The sequence below is a fragment of the Phoca vitulina genome, unplaced genomic scaffold, assembly GCF_004348235.1.
Source record: "Phoca vitulina isolate PV1807 unplaced genomic scaffold, GSC_HSeal_1.0 scaffold97, whole genome shotgun sequence".
NCBI lineage: Eukaryota > Metazoa > Chordata > Mammalia > Carnivora > Phocidae > Phoca > Phoca vitulina.
Window position 1 is genome coordinate 187,526 of NW_022589800.1, and position 25,520 is coordinate 213,045.

At 53.6% G+C, this 25,520-nt stretch overlaps 4 protein-coding genes across 12 annotated transcripts; 1 reads left to right on the forward strand and 3 right to left on the reverse strand.

Annotated features, from left to right (window-relative positions):
• The first annotated feature begins 2,062 nt into the window (after positions 1-2,062).
• Positions 2,063-7,713, forward strand: B4GALT3 (beta-1,4-galactosyltransferase 3). Of its 5 annotated transcripts, none has more exons than XM_032397272.1 (8): positions 2,063-2,151; positions 2,966-3,111; positions 3,472-3,746; positions 4,287-4,522; positions 5,120-5,310; positions 5,443-5,565; positions 6,692-6,796; positions 6,931-7,713. In XM_032397272.1, the coding sequence occupies exons 3-8, from the start codon at positions 3,485-3,487 to the stop codon at positions 7,202-7,204; spliced, it is 1,191 nt and encodes a 396-aa protein (XP_032253163.1). In that variant the 5' UTR covers positions 2,063-2,151; positions 2,966-3,111; positions 3,472-3,484; the 3' UTR covers positions 7,205-7,713. The 5 variants fall into 5 exon arrangements, with proteins under 5 accessions (XP_032253163.1, XP_032253165.1, XP_032253167.1 ...); XM_032397274.1 differs by having other exon boundaries at positions 3,449-3,746; positions 6,931-7,266; XM_032397276.1 differs by having other exon boundaries at positions 3,037-3,111; positions 3,449-3,746; positions 6,931-7,266.
• On the reverse strand, positions 7,703-12,142 carry PPOX (protoporphyrinogen oxidase). 5 transcript variants are annotated; one of them, XM_032397271.1, is made up of 13 exons: positions 12,082-12,142; positions 11,008-11,102; positions 10,730-10,864; positions 10,484-10,632; positions 10,208-10,340; positions 9,756-9,900; positions 9,455-9,645; positions 8,959-9,019; positions 8,721-8,839; positions 8,530-8,640; positions 8,283-8,432; positions 8,119-8,161; positions 7,703-8,036 (listed from the first exon to the last, which is right to left on the reverse strand). In XM_032397271.1, exons 1-13 carry the CDS (start codon positions 12,107-12,109, stop codon positions 7,894-7,896), a joined length of 1,503 nt encoding a protein of 500 aa, XP_032253162.1. In that variant the 5' UTR covers positions 12,110-12,142; the 3' UTR covers positions 7,703-7,893. The 5 variants fall into 5 exon arrangements, with proteins under 5 accessions (XP_032253162.1, XP_032253157.1, XP_032253159.1 ...); XM_032397266.1 differs by having other exon boundaries at positions 10,484-10,599; positions 12,082-12,141; XM_032397268.1 differs by lacking the exon at positions 12,082-12,142 and adding an exon at positions 11,274-11,462 and having other exon boundaries at positions 10,484-10,599.
• A 58-nt stretch (positions 12,143-12,200) lies between these two features.
• USP21 (ubiquitin specific peptidase 21) lies at positions 12,201-18,812 on the reverse strand. The gene is made up of 13 exons (XM_032397262.1): positions 18,118-18,812; positions 16,680-17,300; positions 15,823-15,882; positions 15,531-15,651; positions 15,211-15,322; positions 14,850-15,005; positions 14,326-14,390; positions 13,967-14,070; positions 13,688-13,774; positions 13,323-13,401; positions 12,999-13,106; positions 12,781-12,895; positions 12,201-12,572 (listed from the first exon to the last, which is right to left on the reverse strand). The coding sequence occupies exons 2-13, from the start codon at positions 17,277-17,279 to the stop codon at positions 12,482-12,484; spliced, it is 1,698 nt and encodes a 565-aa protein (XP_032253153.1). The 5' UTR covers positions 17,280-17,300; positions 18,118-18,812; the 3' UTR covers positions 12,201-12,481.
• A 102-nt stretch (positions 18,813-18,914) lies between these two features.
• On the reverse strand, positions 18,915-22,782 carry UFC1 (ubiquitin-fold modifier conjugating enzyme 1). The gene is made up of 6 exons (XM_032397263.1): positions 22,439-22,782; positions 20,541-20,608; positions 20,277-20,340; positions 19,892-19,968; positions 19,554-19,644; positions 18,915-19,348 (listed from the first exon to the last, which is right to left on the reverse strand). Exons 1-6 carry the CDS (start codon positions 22,559-22,561, stop codon positions 19,268-19,270), a joined length of 504 nt encoding a protein of 167 aa, XP_032253154.1. The 5' UTR covers positions 22,562-22,782; the 3' UTR covers positions 18,915-19,267.
• Between the last annotated feature and the right edge of the window lie 2,738 nt (positions 22,783-25,520).

A 25,520-nucleotide genomic window follows, 5' to 3' on the forward strand; every position in this document is an offset into this window, starting at 1 on the left:
TTTTTTCAGGACTATTGGGATAAGTGTGAAGACTATCCCAACCGGAGAGAGGTGGAACTTGACTCTGAATACAATCAGGACGAGGGGATATGTATAGGGTCAGTGGATGATTACATCAGGGATGAGGAGATTCTGGTTAACCTGACTTAGCAGAATTCTTGCTCAAAGTGGCCAGTGGTCCAAGGATGAGGCTTATTTGAAAAGAAGCCTCAGAGGAGCCTGTCTAAAGTTTGGCCAAGGACAGAGTTATTGTCAATACCCAAATAAAAATGAACATGTGTTACAGATTTTATTTAACTCACGTGGGAACTGAGAGATGTGTGTTCTAAAGAAAAGATTCACAGCAGCTGTACTCTCCGTTTCGAAGGGAAAAAAACACTTTATTGATATTATAAAAATCTAAAAGAAACCGAAGAAAAGGAAAATCTAAAAGAAACCGAAGAAAAGGAAAATCTGCGCATAGATGAAGGCAATCTAATCGGGTACTTACAACATCCAACCTCATCAGCGGGTAGGGAAGCCCCCATGGAGTCAGCCAAGCTGGAATGCCGATGGAGAGAGGCCTCTCCAGCTGAGACTTCCAACTGACCATCCCTATAAGGGCCGTACTTGTAGGGCAAATGATGGGGTCTGAAGTTCAACATTTGTTTGCCTATGTGCAGCTTGGAGCCAGCTGCATTCCTATGTTATCATGTCTTTACATATTCAAGGAGCCTGGGCTAGGTGTGTTTGCCTCCCCTCCTGGATTCCATTCTGGGGAGCCAGCCCAGCCTGGAGATGGTGGGCTGTAGGCAAATTTTATAGCTCTTGGCGCCCAGACCAGAAGGGCCAGTTCTGACCTGGAGGCCAGTTAATGTCAATTAACCAGCCTCCTTGGGTCACTTATGTCTCACAAACAACATTCTTTAGCTTGCCTGCCAGTGTGCGGGTGGGGTGGTGGGTTATGCAGGACAAATCACAGAAACCTCCGTCCATTCAATGCAATGTAATACCTAGTTTAAAAGAAATCTAAAGAACACACATTTACAGATCAGGAACACAAAAATGAATATGAACATGGACTGTTCATATTCGTTGTTTTTTGTTGTTTTTTGTTTTTTACAATGTAGGGAGTAGGGAGCTCACTGAACCTCAGTCCTCACAGAATTTGCATGTGGATCAGTTACCTACACAGAGTTGTAAAATAGCTCCCTCGGAAACAGAATCTCATAGGGCAGATGGATGTGCTATAGATGAGTCCTTCTGGTTCCCCATTAACCATCACTTCTGGGAAGTCTTTCCCAAGTCTCTACGTCTGAATGAGTTGCAGTTTCTGGGCAATCATATTTACCGCACTGTATTGTTTATATCCCTCCCTTTTGGAGGCACACACTGTGAGTTATTCTAAGTTTCCTGGGTGTGAACATCTGCTTCTAAGAAACACAACATGCTAAGAGGGTCGTGAAAGCCACAAGATAAACACATTGCGTACTAATGGAGCGTCCATTTTACTCTAATATCTGGGAAAACACAATTTTACATTAAAGCAGACGCCGCCCTTCCCTCCTCACTCAATGTTTCCTTGTTTTATTAACTAATCGTTTCTATTTCAAGGCCTGCGGGACACCATGGGGATACAAAAATGCGCCAGAGCAGTCGCAACGATGTACCCTGAGCAAGAAACAATTCTGATACTAAGTGGCATTAAGTTGCGGGGGCACCACGGACACTCCGGGAAGCGGCTGGCCCGCGGTGACAGGTCTCGGGACGCGCCAGAAACTGTCGCACTGGCCTCTGGGCCAAGCTCGGCCCTGCAAGAAAGTCCTGATTTGAGCTGCTATCCTCCCAGTCTGAGGGGTGGGAAATGGCATCCGGTCAGGAGTGGAACCAGAGGGGAGAGGCCCCCGACGACTCCCCCAGCAGTCCAGCCGCGCTGGGCTGCGCTCGGGCCTCGGTCCCACCCCCCCCCCGCGCCCCGCCCGCCCGGGCGGCTCCACCCAGGCCCCGCCCCGTGACGCGAGGCCCCGCCCCGTGACGCGAGGCCCCGCCCCGTGACGCGAGGCCCCGCCCCGTGACGCGAGGCCCCGCCCAGCGCCGCCCGCTTCCAAGATGGCGGTGACGATGCCTGCCAGGCTGTCGGGGTGGCGGTGACGACGGGAAGCAGAAGAGCAGGTACGTGGGCTGGGGATGATGGGGTGAGAGGCCCGGGAGAAAGGTTCGGGCGACTAGGAGGATGAGAAGTTTCGGGTAAAGGCTGGAGACCAGCTTGAGCAGGGAGGGGGTCCCAGGTGGAAATATGGACAGAGGCCGGTGGGCTCACATTGCAAATGCAAGAGGAGGTTGGGGTGGGAGGTTGGGGTGCTCCGAAAGAACTGGGCTGTGACCCTCCGCAGAGCGCTGACCACGCCCCTTAGGTGAGCCAGCCCAGATACCCCCGACGGGCTCTGCCCAGCCCTCCCACTCCCCATCTCACTTTTAGCGGTAACCCTCCTCCCTACCCCCGCTAGGACTGGGATAGGGTAGAAAAGGTAGACGACGCCACCCCCATCCTACTCCCCGCCGCGCTCCGGGGCTGTTTGCTTGCAGCTCCCAGGTGGTCACGCTCCCTGCACCTGCGGGGCTAGCGCCCAGGCACGTGAAGAACGGAAAGGAACCTGTTTCCTACTCCGCCCTGGGTTCTCCTGAGGCCACTCCACAATCCTGTCGTGACTGCCTCACCCCTTGGCGAAAATAATGTCTCCATTAGCAACCCCGTCCCCACTCCCCAAACAGGTCGGTCCTGTCGGGGTGGGGTATGGTTAAGTACAGGTACACCTGACACTCCAGGGCAGCTGGGGCACAGGCCAGGGACCTAGCATCTCTGGGTCCTCCCCTTTTCCCTCCCAGGCCACTTTCCCTCACTTCTACTGCTGGGAAACCAGTTCCACCCTGCTCTTGATCTCTGCCCCTCTGGGTGAGTGGTTATCCTTGACCACTTCTGTTCCAGCTGGTCCCAGGATCGCTGTTGGAGTGCTGGATGGAGCCTTTCTCTGTCCTCTGTGACATTTCCAATTTTAGATAATGCCTCACAGCTCTGCCCCCCCGGGACCCCCTGAAGTCCCCATGATCCCGAAGAAGACAGCTTGAACCTAGGTGAGTCCACCCCTCTCTAAAATTGGGAGGGAGGTTCTCCAGAGACTCCTTTGAAAAGGACCTGAATGATGTAAGCATCCTTGGGGGTGGGGACTGAGAGTAATTGGCCTGAGTGGTTTGGAGAGGAGGTGGAGGAGAGTGAAACTTAGGCTGGAAATGGCAAGTGGTAGGGCTGCTGGTGGTTACATTCTGTTTCTTTTCGGTGCATGACTGTACACCTGTGTGCTCCCTTCTGTGACCTTTGCTCTTTGCGTCTTTTCCTCTTAACTCTTGGCACCACCTTGGTTCGTAACTGATGATCTCTCTGCTGGCTTGCTCTTCGCCTGCCTGCCCCCAGAACTCTCCTCTCTCCCTCCTCAGACCTGAGCCCAGGATGTTGCGGAGGCTGCTGGAGCGGCCCTGCACACTGGCCCTGCTTGTGGGCTCCCAGCTGGCTGTCATGATGTACCTGTCACTGGGGGGCTTCCGAAGCCTCAGTGCCCTATTTGGCCGAGAGCAGGGGCCGACATTTGACTATTCTCATCCCCATGATGTCTACAGTAACCTCAGTCACCTACCTGGGGCCCCTGTTGCCCCAGGGGGCCCTCCAGCTCCTCAAGGTCTGCCCTACTGTCCAGAACGGTCTCCTCTTTTAGGTGAGTGCAGAAAGGAGGAGGAGGTAAAGGGAAGGCCAGGGTGTGGGGACAGGGCTAGGGCGGCAGGCGTGAGATTTAGGACCTGGGGTTAATGTAACCAAAGGTGGGCAGAGGTTGAGATCAGCAGGCTCTGGATTTGGAATTTAGATTGGACTCCTGGGTTGAGCCACAACCTTTCATTGCCTGGCCGTTCATGTTCTCTTGCTGCCTTGGGCCGGCGATTACTTCCTTTGTAGATGAGCCCCGGGTTGGTTAGTTAGTTAGCTTGAGGTCCTTCTGTGTTCTCCATCTTCTAACCTAGTGAGGCAGGAGTTATGGAACCCTAAAATAAGGTAGGCTAAGTAAAGAGCCTGCACCTTTCAGACTTTGCAAAGCTGTCCCAATGATGGGAAGCTCAAGGTGTGTAGATTTCTGTGTAAGCCCTTGGGGGAGCAGAGTCCGAGAACCAGACTGCCGGGGCCAGCGGTGTTCCCAGGCCCTGCAGGTCCTTCTTTTCTCGTCGCCCCTCTAATCCCTGACCTCGCCATTCCCTCCCAACAGTGGGTCCCGTGTCCGTGTCCTTTAGCCCAGTGCCGTCACTGGCAGAGATTGTGGAGAGGAATCCCCGGGTGGAACCGGGGGGCCGGTACCGCCCCGCCGGGTGTGAGCCCCGCTCCCGCACAGCCGTCATTGTGCCCCACCGGGCCCGGGAGCACCACCTTCGCCTGCTGCTCTACCACTTGCACCCCTTCCTGCAGCGTCAGCAGCTTGCGTACGGCATCTATGTCATCCACCAGGTACTCCCAGCCTCCTCCACTCGGACTTTCTGGTAGGAAGCCTCGAGGAAGTGCCGCACAGCTCTCCGACTGTGGGTCCCTGGAATAATTTTAAGAGGGTCAGACTGTTGAATGTGGAGAAGCACCTAGCCCTGCTCTGCCAGCTTGTTAGCCCCCTAGTCCTCCTTACTCTGTTCAGGGTATTCCGACTGCCCTGTACTCTCCATGATTTTTCCTTGGTTGAATTGGGAATGGCACAAATTTGGAATTGGACAGATTTGGACTAAAACCAGTCTTGCCATTTGTCCCATATGTGACCTTGAACAAGATTCTTAACCCCCTAAAATGAAGCAAAGAATGAAAACTAATAGACACCTGTTTTCCATGGCTGTTGGTTGTCAGGATTAAATGCTAAACAGTAGCATGTAAGTAATCGGGCACATACTGATGCTCAAAAACGATTTGTTGGATGAAAAAATGAAAGTTTGGCTTTCTCTTCATTCTCCTTGCCCCACTCCCCCCACTTTGATTCTCCTCCTTTCACTTTTGTCCTTCTGCCCCCTCTTCTCCACGCTACTACCTACAGATGTGGTCTGGTTCTTCTCCATTACCTTCCAGGCTGGAAATGGAACATTTAACAGGGCCAAGCTGTTAAACGTTGGGGTGCGGGAGGCCCTGCGTGACGAGGAGTGGGACTGCCTGTTCTTGCACGACGTGGACCTTCTGCCTGAGAACGACCACAATTTGTATGTGTGTGACCCCCGGGGACCCCGGCATGTTGCTGTTGCCATGAACAAGTTCGGATACAGGTAGAGGGCATGAGAGGGTGCTGGGAAGTAGGGACACCCACCATCCATTGGAAGAAGAAGAGCCAAGGGGATTGTGGGGTAGGGATGTCTCCCCAAAAGACTCGTGGAACCCACGGATCTTTCTCTCCCTAGCCTCCCGTACCCCCAGTACTTTGGAGGAGTCTCGGCGCTCACTCCTGACCAGTACCTGAAGATGAATGGCTTCCCCAATGAATACTGGGGCTGGGGTGGTGAGGATGACGACATTGCTACCAGGTCAGACTTCCTGCCACCACTCCCCACCCCCACCTTGGCCTGGATCCCTGTCCTCCGAGACCACCCCTGGTTCTAACCCTTTAACACCGGCTTTAGCTCCCTGGTCCTGCACTGTGCCCATTCCTCTCCCTTAGCTTTTCCCATCTACCCAGGTCAGGCTTTTCGTGCTGTTCCCCATTCTGTCACCCTTCAGTCTCCTAGATCTGGTGAGTTCTGTTTCTGGGAGAGAAGGGAAGATCAATAGGCTGTAGGATCATGGGATTCCAGAGCTGGAAAGGGGCCTAGACATACTTCAGTCCTGCCTTCTGCTAACGTTGCATCCAGACCACTTCCTATGGGGCTGTGGAGGAGGGGCTCTGCTCCATATCGCCCAGAATCGCTTTCTGGTTTTAAGTCTGTGTCATTGGCATGATGCCAGCTCATTTTTAGCATGTGAAACATTTTGACCTTCAGCCTTAGCTGACCCAATTTCCTATCTGTGGTGTGAAAATTTGGGCTTGCTATGCTGGACCCATTGCTTCCCCTCCCCCTCGTGTCCTCCAGATGACCTCTCTGAGTTCTTGTCCTCTCTATGTGTGTAAAGGATCCAGCAATTTCTAAATGTACGTGTTCCTTCAGTACTTTCCCAGGCCATCTTCGGCTCTTGCTTCTGTGTGTCAGAGGTGGGGTCCTGATTACTTGGTTCCATTCTTTTCCTAACACTAATGGTTGGGGGGGGTGCAGGGTGAGGGAGTCAAGGCCGCTTAGCCACTGTTCTAAGTAGGAATTGCTGAGCTTGGGGCTGCAACTCCTGGGCTTGTCCTGTCCTTTTGAGCAAATGCCAGGGCAGTTCCTGGGAGCCACTTAGAAAACAAAGATGGGAGGTGCGGACCTACCTGCCCATTGTTAAAAGGCCAAAGGGTGCCCGGACTTGGCTGCGTCCAGCCCTTACATTCCCTCGTGCCGTTTCCTTCGCTCTGTTTGACTTTCTCTCTTCCAGTATGTGGCACTTTTTTTGCCTAACTAATACTAGTCGTTGTGTACAGAAACATGTGTTGCTTCCTTGCTGGCCGTAGCTCTCCCTGTTGACCAGTCAGCAGCTTTCCTCCACTTGGGGTCCTCCAAGGTGCCCTCCCTTTTCCCGCAGGGTGCGTCTGGCTGGGATGAAGATCTCTCGCCCCCCCACATCGGTGGGGCACTACAAGATGGTGAAGCATCGAGGCGATAAGGGCAACGAGGAAAACCCCCACAGGTAGGGAGGACTGCCTGGGAACCGCTATGCCTCCGTAGGGCTCTGCACCCCCAGGGAAAGTACTGCATCCTAATGTTCCCTAGGTTCCTGGCTGTTTCTTTCTGGGCCTTAGTTCTCCAACCTCTGACCCTCAGATTTGACCTCCTGGTCCGTACTCAGAATTCCTGGACGCAAGATGGGATGAACTCACTGACATACCGACTGCTGGCTCGAGAGCTGGGCCCTCTCTATACCAACATCACAGCAGACATTGGAACTGACCCTCGGGGTCCCCGGACTCCCTCTGGTCCCCGTTACCCACCTGGTTCCTCCCAGGCCTTCCGTCAAGAGATGCTGCAGCGCCGGCCCCCAGCCAGGCCCGGCCCTCTGCCTGCTGGCAACCACACAGCCCCCCGTGGTTCACACTGACTCCTCCTTCTTGCCCTCCTCAATCATGAGACTGAATCAGAGGGGTTGTACTCTCCCCACCCTCAGCTCCTCACTGGTCTTAGAGGGATGTGGGGGGACTGAACTCCAGGGCTGCGCTGGAGGCGAGGGCCTCTCCTCACTGCTGGACTGGAGCTGGGCTCCTTCAGTCCTGGGGGTCCCTCTTTCTAGGGTCACCTGCTAGGGCTTATGACTGTGAATCCTTGATGTCATGATTTTATGTGATGACTCCTCAGAGTCCCTGGCCCCTGGGGTAAGAGCAGGGCTGGACCCCAAGTCCTTCCTCTTCCGTGGAGAGAAGAGTGATCTGGCTTTTCCTGGGACCTCTGTGAATATTTATTCTATTTATGGTTCCGAGGAAGTACGTTTGGTGAAGGAAGCCCCTCCCTGGGTACTTTCTGCCAGTGCTGGAGTCACTTCCTCTTCTGGACCTGGCTCAGGGGGCTGGGATTTTGATATATTTTCTAATAAAGGACTTTGTCTTGCCTCTGCTCCTGCTTGCTGCATCCCAGGCACCTTGTGCCTACCTTTGCGACCCGCTCCTCCACCGCCAACCCCCCCCCAGCCGCCACCATATGCCTGGAGGTGACGGAACAACCAGACCCAGCCAAGCTCCAGCAACTTGTATTTTCGTGGGTAAAGCAGAGCAAGGAGGAGGTGAGAGCTGGGGATCAGCCGTTAGGCTCCGAGCCCAGGACCCGGGCTGCTGCCTGGCGTCCACTCTCTATACAGTCATTGACAGCAACCCCCTCATAGGAGGCTCCGGCCAGAGTCAAGGGCAGCCTCCGAGAAGCCAGGAACTGGGTCGCTGCCTCTGGAAGGAGAAGATGAAGGGACTGTTACTGCTGGGGGTCTGGTTTCCTTGCCCTCCTCACACAGCCGCTTTCCCAACTCACCCAGTTTTTGCCAGTGGCCTAGCGTATACTGGGGGATGCAGTTCTGGGGAGAGAAGAGGGGATGCGGGGAAATTCTGGTTGGTGACGGCCAAGCCCGAGTAGACGGCAACAGGTACACCGGTCCCTGCCTCCAGTGGGAGCCAAGCGGCGAATCCTCAACTCACCTTGTGTAAGTGGACCAAGCAGTGAGTTGGTGGCTCCTTCAGCCCTAACTGGGTGGCAGCCGCTTGCTGCGCCTGCTGTCGGAACAGCTCCTGAGGTAAGACAGAGCCCCTGGCTTCCAGCGTATGTAACCAGGATCCTCCCAGCATCACCTAGGGAGAGAACGTGGCACTGACCAGCCTGGCCTGACCTAGTGGGCACAGAGGGAGCCTCTGGAAACCCCCACTAAGCAAAGCTGCTGCTTCTCACCGTCACTCGGAGGCCAGGGGGGCTCCCATCCTGCTCAGGAAAAGCAACGGAGTCATACACGATTCCCAGGACGCCCGGGTCTTCTGAAGATGGCACCAAGTGTCCAAATCCCTGGAGGCAGCAAGAGCCCGGGTCGGGAAGGAGGGTTCCGGCTGGGCCCGTGGCTCTCGTTCATCTGTGCCCACGCCCACCTGCACAGGCAGACGAGCTCCTCGGTACTGGAGGTTCACCACAGCCACGGACACAGCATGGATGGCGCTCAGGGCGCGGGCCAGAGGTGCGGCCTGGGCGGGGAGCAGCCCGCTGAGCACTGGGGGACAACAGCCAGGGGCCTGCTTCAGGAGGCGTTCACAGCGTGCTCCCGCTGGCCCAGGAAGCTACACTTGGCCTCACTCTGGCTGGGGACAGGGAGGGCGGCTACCCCAGTACCTGAAGCTGGAACAGCGCTAATCACATGGTCTGCCTCCAGACTGCTGTCCCCCAGAGACACCTGACAGGACGAAAACATGTGAGAACAGAGGTAATGGGAATTTTGCCTCCAATTCCCAGGCACCGAACTGGCAGGAGACACTGAGTGCTGCCCCAGGATGAAGAGACCCCCCTTGCAGTCGGCACGGAGCCCACCCCCGCCATCACTCCAGGCAGTGGGCCGGACGGAAGCCAGTGTGGCCACTCGGAGATGTGCAGTGGGGCTGGGCTGTCCCTTCCCCTATCTAAGCCACTCACAAACACCACCTCTGTCCAGAGTTGGATCCAACAGGTCTTGGAGGAACGTCTACAAATAAGGCCTAAGACCCTTGGATAGCCCGTGTTTAAATAGCATCTAGGGCAGGAAAACAACGAGTAACTAGTCCTGCCAACCCTGGCCATTCAGGCAAAGATGGAAACTCGAACACACATGTTACACACCAGGGGGCTCTCCTACCTTCCAGCGCCCTTCTGCCTGGAGGCTGAGGCCACAGACAGGCTGCCCTCTGAGAACATGAACCCCCCTACTAGTCAGGTGGGTGTTAAGGGCCTGGGGCAACGTCTCCAGCCCTCCACGCAGTGACCATTGGCTCCAGCGCTCGGCTCGGGCCCGGCGAATGAGTGCTGAGTCGGGCTGTGGGCCCCGGCCTGCACGAGGGGAGGCAAAGAAGGATCATTGAAACAGCGTCCCTGGCCTCCAGTCCCTTACTCCGGCGGTCCTTAATATCTGCATCCCTTGAACCAGCCCCCCCACTCACCTGCCCCCAGCAGCAGCCCCAGTAAAACGGAACGATGGGTTTGCTCAGCTTGGAAGAGACTGGGAAAGCAGGACCTGATGCTGAGCTCCCGGCTGTCGCCTGCAAACACTCCTCGGCAGAGACTGTCCATGGCTAGAGACGCCACCTTAAGGGAGAGACTGGGAGTGAGAGGCCAAGGAAGAAGCTGCACAGACTACTTTCCAGTGCCGCTGCATTGCAGGGATCAGAGGTGGGGTAGGGTTTGGGGTGGGGAGCAGTCCCCCTATAACAAAAGAATGGGAAGGAAGTGGAGGCATTCAGTCTCAACGCTGAGTTTTGGGGACTACTGGGTGTGAAGAGAGGGAGAGGATGTTCCCAAATGATACAGAAGAGCCCCTAGGTGGAAGGTTTGAGTAGGGGGCTCTGCTGCTGGTTAGGAGGAGAGGGATTTGGGGGCCTCTGGGCCGTGTTACCTCAGGTCCAAGGCGACGCTGGGCAAAACTGTGCACAGTCTCATCAGGGTCTTTGCCCCTGGGCGCAGTCAACTCTTTCAGCCCAGCCCAAAACAGAGGTTTGGAGAAGGGAGGCGAAGGGCGGAATAGCCCCCTGCACTGAGGAAGGCATAGTCATTTCTGTTCATCTGGCTCCTCTTGCTGGGAGGGCGGACAGACTGGGAGATGGGGAAATGGAAGGGGTGACAGGATGCGGGCAAGGTAGAAAGACAGGCGGTAAGGAGGTGACAGCGTTACCTGAGGCCAGAGGGCAGCGCATGCAGGGCACCACCTACATACAGGAACCTGTTCTGGGCAGCTGGGTGGTCTCCCCGGACAGGCAACACTTCTGAGTCCAAGCCAAGCTCAGAAACCTGCTCTCCAAACATCCTCAAGAAGAGGAGAAACTAAGGAAAGGACTGGCCCACCAATACTTCCTCCCAAGTCTGTCCTCTAGTGAAGGCCCCTCCGCAAGCCCTCCTGGGCATTCCATAATCCCCTCACCAGGAGCAGGGTCCGGGCTCCCAGGGCTCCCGCCGGCCGAATTCCTCGAGGTCCAAGTTCAAAGATAGCATCACCTGGCCCTCGGACCGAGCGGATCCAGCCTCCCAGACGCTCACTGCCCTCCACCAGGACCACCTGGGGACAGGAGCGAGACACGCTGCACGGCCTACAGCCTCGGGGTAAAGGGTCCGCAGGGGAAGACGGTGGCGCGCTCCCTTTAGCCGGATACGGGAGGAGAGTATTAAAGGAGGCTCCCTCTGGCATGATGGGGCACTCACCTTGGGGGGACAGGGGGCCCGGCTCAGGTGGTAACTGGCGGCCAAGCCGCTGATGCCACCGCCCAGCACGACCACGGTCCGGCCCATTGGGAAGCCTAGGGGAGAGGGGCGATCGGACAGGCTGACCGGGGAGCACCCTGCTCTGCAGAAGCCCCCCGCAGGTTCCACGTTCCACCCCCGGCCACGCACTGCTTCGGGGGAAACTACGGCAGAGCCGGCGGACGAGGTGGGGCCAGTGAGGTCCCCGCCCAGGGCCCAGGACTCACCCGCGAGAGGACTGAGGGAACCGGAGGGAGAGGTCTCGGGGCCCCCGGCCGGCGCTCGGCGGGGAGGCGGATAAGGGCCCCGCCCACGCTATCTGCCCGCGCAGGGCTCCGGGAGCCGCGGGGCGCCCCACCCCCACCCGGCCCGCGGCTCTGGGGCCGCCGCTCCGTTCGCCCCCTTCGGGCCCTCCGACTCCTGTCCACTCCCTCCCGCGGCCCCGGGCTCCCCCGCCTCCGGATTGGTGGCCCCCGGGAGGCCCCGGATCACGTCAGCCAATGAAAGCACAGGGCTGGCGGCGGCTCCTCCCGCCCCGCGGAGCCCGGCCGCGGCGTGCGGCGGCGGCGCGGAGCGGCGCTTAACTGGAGGGCGCCCGGCCCGGCCCCGCCCGCCCCCAGGGCTGCGGCGGCGCGGGCTGGAACGCGGTCAGCGCGCCCCGGCTTCCCAGGCCCGGGGAGGGTGACGGCCCGCGGGGAGGCCACGCGAGCGCGGGGTGTAGGGAGAGCAGATAGGGACACTGGGGCTGCTCCGTGGGGAGGCGGCGCCGTAAACAGCTCCTTGATGTTAGCAACAGCCTGGGCCTACGGGAGCCGGGGCCGCCCGGCAACGTGCCCCGTGTTTGTCAACAGGGGTCCTCGGTGCCTCGCCCTCGAGGGGCAGCCCCCTTTCGGGCAGAACCCGGCGCCCCAGTGCTTGCACGGGCTTCCCCGCAGCTTCACGGGGCCCCGGTTCGCCTTCCCTCTTTCCCCCCAACATAGACCTTCGCTGCTTGGGCAAACGGCGCACCCGCGTGTCCGCGTCCGGCACCCCCACCTTCACCCGGCTCCGAGAGCACCCCCATCTGTTCAGAGAGGGAACTGGGTCCGAGGAGCACTCCCAATTCGGCCCAGTTCTGTATCCACCCCCTAAGCACAAATAGAAATAAGGACATCACTTTTTCTTAATAAATTTATTCACAAAAAGTGAGATTGTAGAGGGGCTGGGGGCTGTACACGGGCAGGGGCCTGGGGAGCTCTGTACATGGGGCTGGGAGACAAGGGAGCCTCCAGGTGGAAGGATACTTTTTAATAAAAAAAATAATGGGAGCTACAACCACCGCCTCCCCCCTCCCCGATTAAAAAGACACAAAAATAGACGTCTCTGAGGTAAATGGGGAGCCTGGGGCTTAAGGGTGTTGAACGGGTTTCACAGGTGCCAGGGCTTAAAGGGGGTGTCACAGGCACCGGGGTGGCTCCTGCATCAGTTGGTAGAACAGCACGTAGCCCTCACTGGACGCCACCTGGTTTTCACTGACAGGGGAGACACTGGGAGGAAGGCAGATGGGGTGGGGGTTGGGGTCACTCCCGTACATCCCCTCCTCCCCACCGGAGCAACCTCCCAGCAGCTGGGAGAGCACTCTGCTCTCCGGGGGCGGGGCCGCCTCGTCTTAGGGAAAAGTGTGTGCGCCGTGTGCGCGCTGCAGCGGGAATGGGGCAGGAATGGGGCAGGAACGGCGCGGGAGGCTGTTCTCACCGAGAGTCATTGTACACATGCCAACCAGTCTGGCACCGGCACAGGGCTGTGTAGTGGCCATAGTGGACGCTGCCCGAGTGGTTGCAGAGGGCATACAGCTGATAGACGGGGCTTCCTGGGGGGTTAGAGGCCATCGCATTCTACCGTCAGAGCTGTGCCCGCGCCCACTCTCCCTCCCCTTCAGAGGAGCTCAGCAGGTCCTTCCCTTCCAGACTCACCGGCTTTGTCACTGGCAAAGTCCCCTAGGCTCAGTCGCTGCAGCGGGAAATCCACACCTACTGAACTTTTCTTGATAGAGCCTCGGGAGGCGGAAAATCGATTAAGATCTAAGCCCTAGTTAAGGAGCATTTGGGGGGCAGAGGGCCTTCGAAGGGGGCAGAGGTCGTGAATGGTGTCCACTCTCCCCTCCGGGAACACACCCTGGGAGTGTGGTAGGAAAGTTCAATTCCCAAATGTCCAGCCTCTGCAGACATGGAACATGCGGTGGGTAGGGGTGGGGGGTAAAACGGATGGGAGAAGTAAGAATTTGAGGATTAGGATACGGAGCACGAGAATTCGGGGGAATCTTTGTACTGTCAACTTTTTGGTACTTCGTGTTTTCTGCCGACATCGGTCACACACCTGAATAAATGTCAAATAATGTCATGTTAATGCACTCCTCACCTCGACTGGCTTTTCTGACCCCTGACTCACATACAAATTCACTATGCTCCCTGTGACTTCTGTATCCTCCGGGCTACTCCCCTTGGCCCGAGGATTATTAGGACATATCTGAGACTCCAACACAAGCCCAGACATACAAGTATTATTCCCCCATACCAAAGCATCATGCAACCCCTTTTACCCATAGCCCCCCGCCTCCCCAGGTCTCCCACCCTTACTGTATCCCTTGTGAAACTTCACATACTGGAGCATTCTCTGACTCTAGCTCTTCTTCCTTGGTGAAAAGGCTGAAACAATCCCGCAGAGACACCTTGCCCCCAGCAAATCCTTTCTGGGGGGAGGGAGGGGAATGGGAATGAAAGGTCAGCATGTTCTGAATTTCCTTCTCCGAGTCTTCTCAATCAATCCAGGCTTCAGTTCTACTCCAGAGACCCACAGGGCTCCCTCCCACGCTCTGGGGGTGGGTAGGGATGGGTCACAGAACCCATGTCCCATCCACCCCTGGAATCCTCTGGAATCCCACCTTGGGGATGGGCAGGGACAGGTCACAAAAAACCTCGAAGGTCGTGGAGCGATACCCACAGGCCTGGCACTTGAGACAACTTTTCAACTGGCCCACAAACAGGTCTAGATAGAAGCAAAGAGGCAGGAGAAACAGTCACTGTGGGGCGCCTGAGATTCCTTGGGTCCCCGTCTCTTCCCACCCCTCTGCCCGTCCCTTCCTTTCCCAATGCCAGCACTCCTAACAAACCCCTCACCCCTGTCCGTCCACACTTTCATCGTCTAGTCTTGTCCCCACACCCCTTCACAGTGTCAATTCTTCTCCCAAGCCCGCACCCCCACACACACCAATCATCCCGCGTAGCTTTGCCCACTCCGTACCCACAATCTTGCTGTCTTCTCGCTCCAGGTAGCGTTTCCACATTAGGTTGGCTCGGTCGTCATCACTACCGCAGATCAAGGGAAGTAGGGAGCACCCATGAGACGGGGGATCACTGGGCACCCCAGCACCACGGAAATGACCCACACAGTCCTGCACCCCACCCATACCCCAGCTCCTTCTCGACATTTCGGAGAAGTGTCAAAGGAGTAACGCTTCAGAAGACTTTTGGGGGAAATCCAAGGTGAGAGGAAAAGAAAGGGACAAGAGAAGAATAGCTGACTTCCCTGAGCTTTAAACTCTTTATGTGCCTGGCTGTGAATTAGCTATCCCCTCTCCCTCAGGCCAAGGACATCCCTACCCTAGCCTTGGCCTCCATCCCCACCCCTCGGCCTCCTTCCTCCTCCTTCTGCGCTGCTTCTCAAACCATTTTCTAGGTTGAGCCTTTCCCTGGACTGAGCCTTTCCCATCCTCATTCTGTGAAGGATGCATGCTGCTGAGAAACTGCCAGGGAGAGTGACCTCACCTCAACTCAGGTTCCTCCAGCAGCACTCCTCCACGGCGCGGTTGAGAGGGCGCTGGACTGCTGGCCAGGATCGGTGGAGCCCGGCGGCCCCGTCGGTTGATTTCGAGGTGTAGCCGCTCCATGAGGAGCTTCAGGAACTCTTGGGCATCCTGCTGGCTACAGCCAGAAACAGAGGGTGGGCAACTGACACCTCCCCCACCCCCATCCCCGAATCCAAAGACACTATCTCCTGCCCAGACATCGGTCCCCACTTCCTGGATGAAGAACATCTGAAGGCTCCGAACAGCGCTACCAGGGCCCCGGCTTGGCCCAACCCCCACACATGGCCAGAGAGAAATCTCATACCCTCTAGCTCTCCCACCTGTATCCAGAGAAGGAGGGAACATATTTCTGGAAGACAGCTCGGAATCGAGTAGGATTCACAGCTTCACAGGAGTCAGGGTGCCACAGGGCACCAATCACATCCGCGAAGGCTGTTGGGGTGGGTGTGGGGAAACAGAGGTTCATGACTGGAAGAGGCAAGCCCAAGCAGGCTGAGGGCAGAAAACAATCTCTAGGGAAGCAGGCACCAGCAAAAAAACACAACCGCCAGATTTAAGGGTTGGGGCCGCCATGACCGGCACATGGACCCAGAAGTTGGGGAGGGGACTGGAGAGGTGGGAGCAGGAGTGGTTGCCGCACCTTCAGTGAGCTCTTGGGCTCGGCCCCCTCCAGGCACCTCTTGCCGGAAGTCCCTTCGCAGACAGAAGTCCCGAAGAGGCCGAGTGCTGCTCAAACACTGTAGCACTGCGTTCAGGAAGCACTGGGGAGCAGGAGAGACATGGACATTATTTCTGCAGACCAGGGCCAGGAAGCCTAGGAGAGCTTCAGTGCTCTCCTTCCCCACCCTCCCCACCTTCCCCAAGTCAGCGCCCCTCCCCCAACCCCACTCCACATTCCTGTTAGCAACGAAGGGCAGGAGAGTGGCTCTCACCGTGTTCCCCAGATTTCGGAGGCCAACATGACCAGAGCCCAGAAGCAGTGTGTGATGAGCCTGGAAGGTCAGAGGTGAGTCGGCAGGTTCCCATGTATCCCACCTGGCACTTTAACCTTTCAACAGCATGCTGCCCACAGCTTTCCCACCCCTGAGCCTCACCCCCAAACTCCACCCTCTTTCCCTCACAGGGTCTTGGGGGCTCCCTACCTCACAGGCCATGAGCAGTAAGCCCATCACGGCTGAGTGTACCACGGACTCGGCCAGGGCTGTCCCACCTGTTCCCCACCTACTCCTCTGCCCAGCCAGCCGGCGCTGCAGCTCCTGGGGCAGCTCCCCAAGCACTGGCATGGCTGCCCAGCTGCTCCCCACACCCACCCTGCTTCTCCCAAAGCCCCCTCCCGCCCCCGTGGCCCCTTCCTGAGCCCTCTCCTGATGGCTCCAACTGCAATCAAACCTAGCTCACTTAGCTCGGGAAATGGACAACCACACTAACTCAGATGTTCTGAGCCCGCCCCTCTTCAGCTCCAGAGATTAATTAGGCCTAGGCAGCATCCTAGGAGAGAAGGTGAAGCAAGGGAGAGTAAGGGCCTGGGGACCCGGAGAAGAATTCCAAATGGTTGGGTTAATTCCCTGGAGACTGAAATGGCACACCATGCTGGGGAGTCACAGAAAACCTGAAAAAGGTCTATGAAGCTCAAGGGTACTTAAGGGAGTGGAGAGTCCAAGCTGCTGTAATGAAGGATTGAGAAAGGAACTTGGGGAAAAGAGGGAAAAGAAAGCCATGTGATGGCAAGAAAGCTAGAGGCATAGAGGAACATGGGCATGAAAGGCCACGTGTGCTGGCAAGTCCTCACCATTTTGTCATCGGAGTAGAAAGACTCAGAGGGCCGGGCAGATATGACGTGGAAGGAGCCATGGGAAGTAGGGGGCTCCGTCCGTATACTGAGCAAGGTGGGGGGACCAGGAAAGCCCCCGAGGCGGCGGAGAGAGGCGCTACGTCTCAGAGTGGGAGGCTCAGGCCGGAGCGCCAAGCGGCTCAGTGCAGCCCCTAGCTCTCCAGTACCACGATGCCCTCCCAAGGCAATCCCCATAGGACGCAAGTCCCCACTGCTCACAGACTTGGAACGAGCTAGGTTGGTCCTGGAAGGGAGAGGCAGAGCCACAGTTGGGGGTGGTGAGCCAGGCAGGGGAACTCCATGATCTGCCCGAAGGGGTCCTCTGGGACGAGGGCCTGAGGTCCGTCCCCGTCCCAGCTCCAGTTTCTTGAGCCGTTCCTCAGGGGGACCTGGCCGGGGAGGCAGAGGTCTTAACATGGGGTTCGGCCCAGGGGCTGGGTTTCGGCGCTCCTTGCTTCGGGCCCTCGGGGCAAATGGTAGCTTGGATCCCACTCGGGTCTGGACATTAACAGGTGGCTCTCGGGTCCGGCCCAGGCGGTGCTCAGAGGCCTGGGGCATTGTGGACACCACAGGCTGGACCTGGGAGGAGAAGAGAGGGTCAGCATTTGAATGTGGAGGGAGATGGCAACCTACATTACCACACTAGCTTCTACATACACTGAGGGCAGGAACTGTGTCTATCATATCAGTCATTGTATCCCCAGTACCTAGCAAAATGTTTGACACAAAGTAAATACTTAGTATCCATTGAGTAAATGAATGAATGATAGCAGCCCACCACTGTGATTCTTTCTAAATTCCTCACGCCCTTCCTGCAGAATACAGCTTTACTGAAAAGCCAATGATAGTCTCTATATGCTGTCTTTATAATCTAACCGCTCATGACAAGGGCCCCCACACCTGGCTAATCAAGTGGGATGTGCCCTGGGTCACTCAGAATTTCTGGACAAATGAGGGTGTGGATGTCAGAAAAACAACCCAAAAGACAGCATTCCACCCTCAAACCCCTGTCCCTCTGGGCTGCAAATGAAGCAGACTAAATGAGTGATTTGCGAATCACTCCCTCCCCCACCCCTGAGCTCCAACGAGGTGTCGGGGCTCAGGGGCAGCGGCGGGGAGGGAGGAGGAACGACTTCCCGACCCTAATCTCCGCACCTCTCCCACCACAGCAGGGCTTCAGCCGGGTCCGCCCCCCTCGAGGGCAGAAAGGCCGAGGCCGCTGATTGGCTACGGGGTCCAGCGGCGTATTCCCTGCGGTCCATGGATGCTGTCCCTCCAGCCCAGTTCCCCCAGGCCTGCTGGGCCCCCCGCGCCCTGCCTTTGTGGAGGGCGTCCTCTCGGGTCCGGAGCAGTCTTCCCGCGGCCCCCCCCCACGCCATAGCGCCCCGGCCCGTACCTGTCCCCCGGTGAGGCGGCGGGGGAGGCCAGCCGGGGCCAAGCCCCAGCTCAGGGCCACCCCCTACTACCCCCGTGCAGCCCCCCCGAGGGCCGGGCTGCAGCTTTAGCCGCAGCTGTTGCCCAGATCTCTCCCGCCGCAGGGGCCGCCGCCATCTTTGTTGGTCCCGCCCGGCCACCGGCCACCGGCTTCACCGCCTCTCACAGCGCCTGCGCACCCCCACTCGGAATCCACCCACCTGCTTCCTCGGCGCTTGCGTGAACCCGCCCCTTGGCTCCGCCGCCGCCACCATGGAAACGCAGCCAACTTTAGGACCGCCGGTTCCCAGATCTGCCCTGAATTGTTTTAAAACCATCGCTCCAAACCATAGGGATGTAGATCTGATAATCGTAGTATGGCCCCCAGGATTGCAGCACAGATCCTTCCCAGGGAGCAGGGGTGCGAGTGTGGGACGCTGCAATGCCTGGGTCCAGCCCGCAGACTAGTGGAGAAGCATCCAGCACTCCACATAGGGATGGGAAGATCCCTGGAGGGCGGGGAATGCTGGTCCTGCAAAACCATTCTTCAAGCATCTTGCAGACCAAAGCAGTAGGCACCCCGCTAAAGGACACAAGCAGATCTCTGCAAGCAGATCTCAGCAGGAGGGAGAGCAGTCCAAGATTGCCTTTCATTTCCCAGCTCCTGACCACAGCATCCTCCTCCATTTTCCCCTCCCTCCCAAACTAATGTAGTTGTACATGTGCTTTGGGTCTTAGCCTGCTCACCCTCTCTTCACAGCCACCAATGAGAACCACGGGCCACCAGAGGAAGCAGCTTTTATTGATGAGTTATCTCCAGAAACCAAAAAGACTATGCACCCACTTTCAGCACTCCCATCCTTCCTGGATCTCAAATTGCTCCACCTGGGGAAGAGATACAAATTGCCTTTTGGTTCCCCAAAACCCCAGTCTTACTCCTCCCTGTGTAGCCTTAGAAATTCAGTAGCAATGCTGTTGTTTCTTTTTTTCAGCAATGCCTGATGCAGCTACTTAGTAACAATTATGGGTGAAGGGGTATGGGAGGAAGCAGTTGGATGAGTAAGAGTGATGCACAGAAAGCAGGAACGTAGCCTATCAAAGGTCCCTCTGTCCTGCCTCAGTGGCTTGATCCTTCATTGGTTACATTTCTCTTTATGCTGAATCACGCCCTTCTGAATCAGATCAGGGATTTCCACTGCCAGCCATGGACCCAGCTGCAATACAAGGGAGACCCTGTGAGATTACTACCACACGGTCGATGCCTCTTGCTCCATCAGAAGCTCCTTCCCAGAGAGATTCTACGGGAACATGCCCAAGGAAAACACTTGTCATTCCTTGTTTATTCTCAGTTACTTTTCTTATATTGCTCCGTGACTAATTCCTCCCCCTTCCCTTATATATCAAATACCCCAAACTTACCCCCAGAGCCATAAGATGAGCTAGTCCAAACTTGGGCACATTCCTGGCCCACAAAGGCTTAAAGTGATCAGTTAGGCATATTTTGCCACCCCTATGAGAGGGACAAGAGGAAGAAGGTGTTGACATGCGAAGTTTACCATAAAGCATAGTGGCCTCTGGGAAGCACAATATAACTACTAGTGATCAGAACTGAGCACAAGGTTAGTTAAGTACTTTGCCCAGACTTGGCAGAGGGAGGCCTTGAAGCCCTTGAGGCAAGCTGACTCTGGGAAAATTCCTGTCCCAGAGTTCTCTCCTAAGTCCTCTTTGTCCTTTTCCCATCTCCTATTGAGTCCCACCTGTACATCTTTGCTGTTTTTCCATCCAGTCCAGGGACTGCAATTTCTGGAGCAGTAGTAGGATATGTGATAGGAATCTGGAGAAATTACAAGGCCTTAATGAAACAGAAGCAGGATAGCAGGATAGAAATGAACTAATCTAATCAATACCCATTTCTTGGTTGAACTGAAATGTTTGACAACGCCAATCCCCCAAGAAGCATGTACACACCAGGATTCTGGATATGGACATGAGTAGCTGTAATCTATGCTTGCTTCAAACCTCAGCATTTCCCTCCCATTTTAAAAGTTTTCTTTGGTCCCTCCAAGAAAGGTTAGCTTGTTAACAATCACCTAATCCCTCCCCTTCCACTAACCTCCATACTTCCCATTCCATCATACTCACGTCAAACTCAATGTCAAACTCATATTTGAGCAGGTCATGGATGTACCAGCATTTTCCAAACCACCTATAACAAAGACCAAACCTCAGTCCAATCTGCCCGTTCTTCTGGGAGACTCATGGGATGGGAATTGAGGAACTCTGGAGCTGTGGGAGTGGAGACAGCTAACAGGAGGCAGGGAAGGCCCGGCAGTGGGCTTTGGGACATTAAAATGCTCAAGCCACGTAAGATTCCCACCCCCAAAACTCCCAAGAGGGTCTGCCTACCGAGTCCCTTCCTTGTTGGACTCCAGTCGGAACCAATCATTGTCTGCATTCTTGTTGTTCTCCACATACTAAAAGCAGAGAATGAGGTCTTTGAGAGGAAAGTTGAAGCCAAAGGCAGTCCCTCTTCCCTCAAAAGAAAAGCATGCAATTACTTTCTCTCTTAGTATGTACCCAGCTTTTCTGACATAAGCAAAGCTGAAGACAAAGTTACACTGGTAAGCAGGAGACTTGCTCAGAGCAGAGAATAGAACAGTTGGGTCCCACTCAGTTTAGCAAGGACAAAATACTTGATGACATTGTCTGGGTTCTCGTCCCACTTCTGATAGTGTCTGCCCTCAGCCCACAACTCATTTTATGGTACACTCCTTCCCTGGAGGATCTCATATAGTCCTGGTTTTGACTAGTACCCACAGGGTGTTGATTTCCAAATCTTTATTTTAATCCAGACCATTTCTCAGAGCTTTGGACTCCATATCCAATTATATACTGAGATTTCTAACTTCATTTCACAGGTACCTCAAACTCAGCATCCCCCCCCCCCCCATTCTTCAGACCATTTCTCCACTGCATCAATCTCAGATGACAGTATTAGCATTCACTCAGTAATGCAAGCCAAACCGTGGGAATCATCCTGGACGCTCCCTCTCCTCTCCTCTCCACCAATCCTTCACGGTGTCTGAAGGTTCTTCAAATCTACCCCTTCTCTCTATCCTCTCTAAAACTATCCAGTTTAGGTCATCACCTTTCTTTTGCCTGGATTAATGACAGCCTCCTAATTTGTTTTCTGCCTTCAATTTTATCTCTTTTAGTTCTATTTTCCTCTCTACTCACTGTGATTGGTCTAAATCCAATCTGAGCAGGTTACTCTTCAGCTTAAAATACTTCAAAGTGCCTCCGAGATAAAATTCAAGTACTCAAGCCTATCTCTCAAGCCTTGTCTATCACTCCCTGTCATACACTTGATGCTTTAGCAACTCTGAACTTATGTTTCTTTATACACATCATGCCATTTGTTTGTAACTCCCATGCTTTTGCTCATGCTGTTCCTTTTGCCGTGAACATCCCTCTCTCATCTCATGTTTATCAGGCTAACTTATGTTTACCCTTTGAGGTTCAGCTCAAGCACTACCTCTTCTATGAAGCCTTCCCCAACCAGACCCAAGGTGGATTAGGTGTCTCACCTTCTGCTCTCAAAACATCCTAGCAATCTCTCCCTTTCCTTCCCCTTAATGTTATTATAATGGTTTGTTTCCATCTATCTCAGTAGGCTCCACCTTATTCGGATTTGGATCCCGTCCCTAGGTGCTAGGTGTACAAATATGTTTGTTTTAGTGAAAATAAATACGTGTGTCAGGAGAGCTGCTGGCCTTTGAAACAGGCAGAGACCACTGCAAGGAAGATAAACTGTCTTCTCTTTCCACAGAAGGGAGATTTGCTGAGAAGATGGTTCACTCCTAACGTGAGCTTAACTCCTCAACCCTCTGCAACTAATGCTTACTTGAATTTTAAGCTCTAGCGTGTGTTCCTCCCTTAGGAAAGGTAAAAGAGGGAACAGAGAGAAGCGACTGGGACTTAGAGCCCCAGGAATTCCTTTTGACCACCTCCCCTACATCCAGGAGAGCAAACACCTGGAGCCAGAGGGACACGTCACCTTCCGGGAGGGCGTATCCCTAAAATAACTGCTGCTTTGGCCCCAATGGGGCACCTAAACAGAGTTTCTTTTGCCTCCTCCCCACATACCTCACTAAATTCCCCCAGCCCCACAATCGTCCAGCTTCTATGAATCTGGGAGTTAAATTTTATAACCGGAAGCGGCTTCCAGACGGAGCCTATTCCTAAGAACACCTGATTACCCGCAACCCTTCTGCGACGCGGTCGGCCGCAGAAGCACAACTAACCCGGATAAGAGACTGATATTCCTCTTTGAGTCGCTGCACCCACAACTCACGATCTCGAGGTCCGGCGTTAGTCTTCAATACCGGGATCTCGGACACCACCCGCCGGGTGGCCTCGTCCGCCATGTTGGACGAGGGCGCACGAAAAACGCGGAAGTAGTACTGCCTGTAGTCTATACTCAGGGGGCCGCCATCTTTACTATGGGAAGATGGGGTATTGGGCTGCTTTAGGGCTTCTGTGAGTGCGGTCTTTATTTTCTTGTAACGAAGACAAATTTGCCACCTGGTCACTTGCTTGTGGGTGCGACGGGAAAAGCAGAATGAAGGTGATTGCTCCTTAATATAGCACCTATCATTTGAAAAAACCGCAGACTGCCGAAAGGGTGACTTCCGCTCATGCTCAGAGAAGTAATCTCAGAAAACTCGGACGCCTTCCCAAACTTGGGAGAATTGTTAGATTTTCAGGCTGTTCCGGGCACCGTGACGGGCACTGTCTTTCTGAAATGCGCTGTTCACATGTGTAAATAACGGTCCTTAGCTTCTGTGTAGTTTGGCTCAGGTAGCGGAAGCAAAGCAGTCATCCAATAGAAGGGCATTAAACTTGTGCTAATTATTGGAAACCATGGAAAATCAAAGTATACTAGACAGCCTCGATCCTGAAGAATTAACAGAGTCGAATTAGAGAACTCTTAATAAGTGTCAAAGGAGTTTAGGGATCGCAGGAAATTTTGCCTTAGTCTAGCCTGACATTTTTTTTGGTCTGGAATCAAATCACCCAGTGAGGATTCTAGTGCATTCTAGTGCATGGCACGCAGTAGGTACTCGGTAATGCTTTTGCAGAATTTTGTATCTTCCTGTTGCTTTTTCAGCCTGAACACATTAATTTTGGCTTTAATTTATATTTCATGTTTACTCCGTTAATCTTTCAGCCTGTGGCAGTAATTTTGGATCATATTCTATTAATCATCAACTTCTATAGTCCATCGACAAAGCTGTGTCTTAATTATAAGCATGCTATATCTTAATTTCTAATGGCTGTAACTTCCAGTACAATGTTGAATAAAAGTTTTGAGAGCACAGATCCCTGTCTTATTCTGGTTTTAGGGGGGAAAGCATCATCTTTTTTCATTAAGTATGATATTAGCTGTAAGCTCTTTGTACATGCTCTTCATAAGGTTAAGAAAGTTCCTTTCTATCTTGGTGTTGAGGGTTTTTATCATGAATGGATGTTGGATTTTTTCTAAATGCTTTGTCTGTGTTCATTAGAATGATAATGTAGTTTTTGTCTTTTATTAGAATGCTATATTACTTTCTTTAAAACATTACATATTGGGGGGCACCTGGGGGCCTCAGTTGGTTGGGGGTCCAACTCTTGGTTTCTGCTCAGGTCTTGGTCTCCTGGTGGTGGGATCAAGTGCATGCTTCGCACCAAGTCTGCTTGTCCCTCTTTGTCTCTCTCCCTCCCCGTCCTGTACTCTTTCTCAAGTAAATAAATAAATAAAATCTTTTTAAAAAATTACATATTGGAGAAAGCTAAGGCAAAGCTTTGTAATATCTCACTAGAGACTGCTCTTCTAGGGGAAATAAAAATTTATTCACTTTTGGGTGTGGGCACTGTGGGGTGGTACAGAGTACAGAGATTTGGAATGAGGCTTTCTATTTAATTGTCACAAGACTTTGTAGATGGGGTGAGGGAACAATGGAGAAATATAGGTCAAAGGGTGCAGAGTTTCTAATAAAAAGAATAAATTCTGAGGACCTAATGTAGAACATGGTAACTATAGTTAGTAATATGGTATTGTATATTAGAAAGTTGCTGAGAGTAGATCTTAAGCATTCACACACACAAAAAAAGAATTAACAATGTGAGTCAACTATATGAAGCATGTGTTAATTATCTTCATCTTGATAATCATTCCACAATGTATATGTATTTATAATCATCATGCATATATGTTTATGATATATACACATACATGCATATTGAATCATCACTTTAAATATATACAATTATATTTGTCAATTACTCCTCAATACAGTTGGGGGGAAAAGATTTTGGAGAGTAACTATTTTCTCATGTATAAAAGGAGGATAGTAATGCTTACAGGGTTATAACTATATATGCAGTGTCTCTTCATTCACTCACTCACATAATAGGCTTTCGGAATGAAACTCAGATTAAATATATGGCAAGAATTTTCAAGCTTTCTGTAGTAGTGGAGAAAATTTACAAAGAAAATCTTGACTTGGAATCTCAAAATACAAAAATGGTCAATGCAGAGCTGCCCTTACTCAAATGCAGGCAGAAGACCTCTAGTCCTTAGCATACTTCCCTATATTAATGATACATCACACTTTGTTAATTGTTTGTCTTGAAAGACTTGAAGCTCAAGGCAGAGACCATGTGTCTATCTTGTTCACTGCTGTATTTCTAAAATGTAATACTGTAAGGCCTAGCACAAAGTAAGGGCTCAATCAATATTTTTAAAATAAAAATCTGGGGTACCTGGCTGGCTCAGTTGGTGGAGCATGCGACTCTTTTTTTTTTTTTTTTTTTTTTTATTTGACAGAGAGAGACACAGCTAGAGAGGGAACACAAACAGGGGGAATGGGAGAGGGAGAAACAGGCTTCCCTCTGAGCAGGGAGCCTGATGCAGGGCTCAATCCCAGGGATCATGACCCAAGCAGAAGGCAGATGCTTAACTGACTGAGCCACCCAGGCACCCCTGAACTTCTTTTTTCAAAGGAACTCCTTCATGAGCAAATGTTTATGGAATCCCTACTATACCCAGGCACTGGGAACACAGTAGTGCACAAGGCAGGCAGAGTCCTTCCCCTCATGGAAATTATCCTAAAACAGCTACAAAAAGGAATTGAACAGGATTGATTGGATAACTCAATTCTAGGAAATGCACTGATGTCAGATCATTATTTTAATGGGATAGTACAGTTGGGTATATGGGAGAACCCTTGAAAGTAGTTGAAAGTCCCATTGTCAGTCATCATAGGAAAAGGTAGCTCCTGGGACAAAAGGAGAAGTAAATCTTGGATTAGGGAAGAAATTGAAATCTTTCCCCATTCTGGT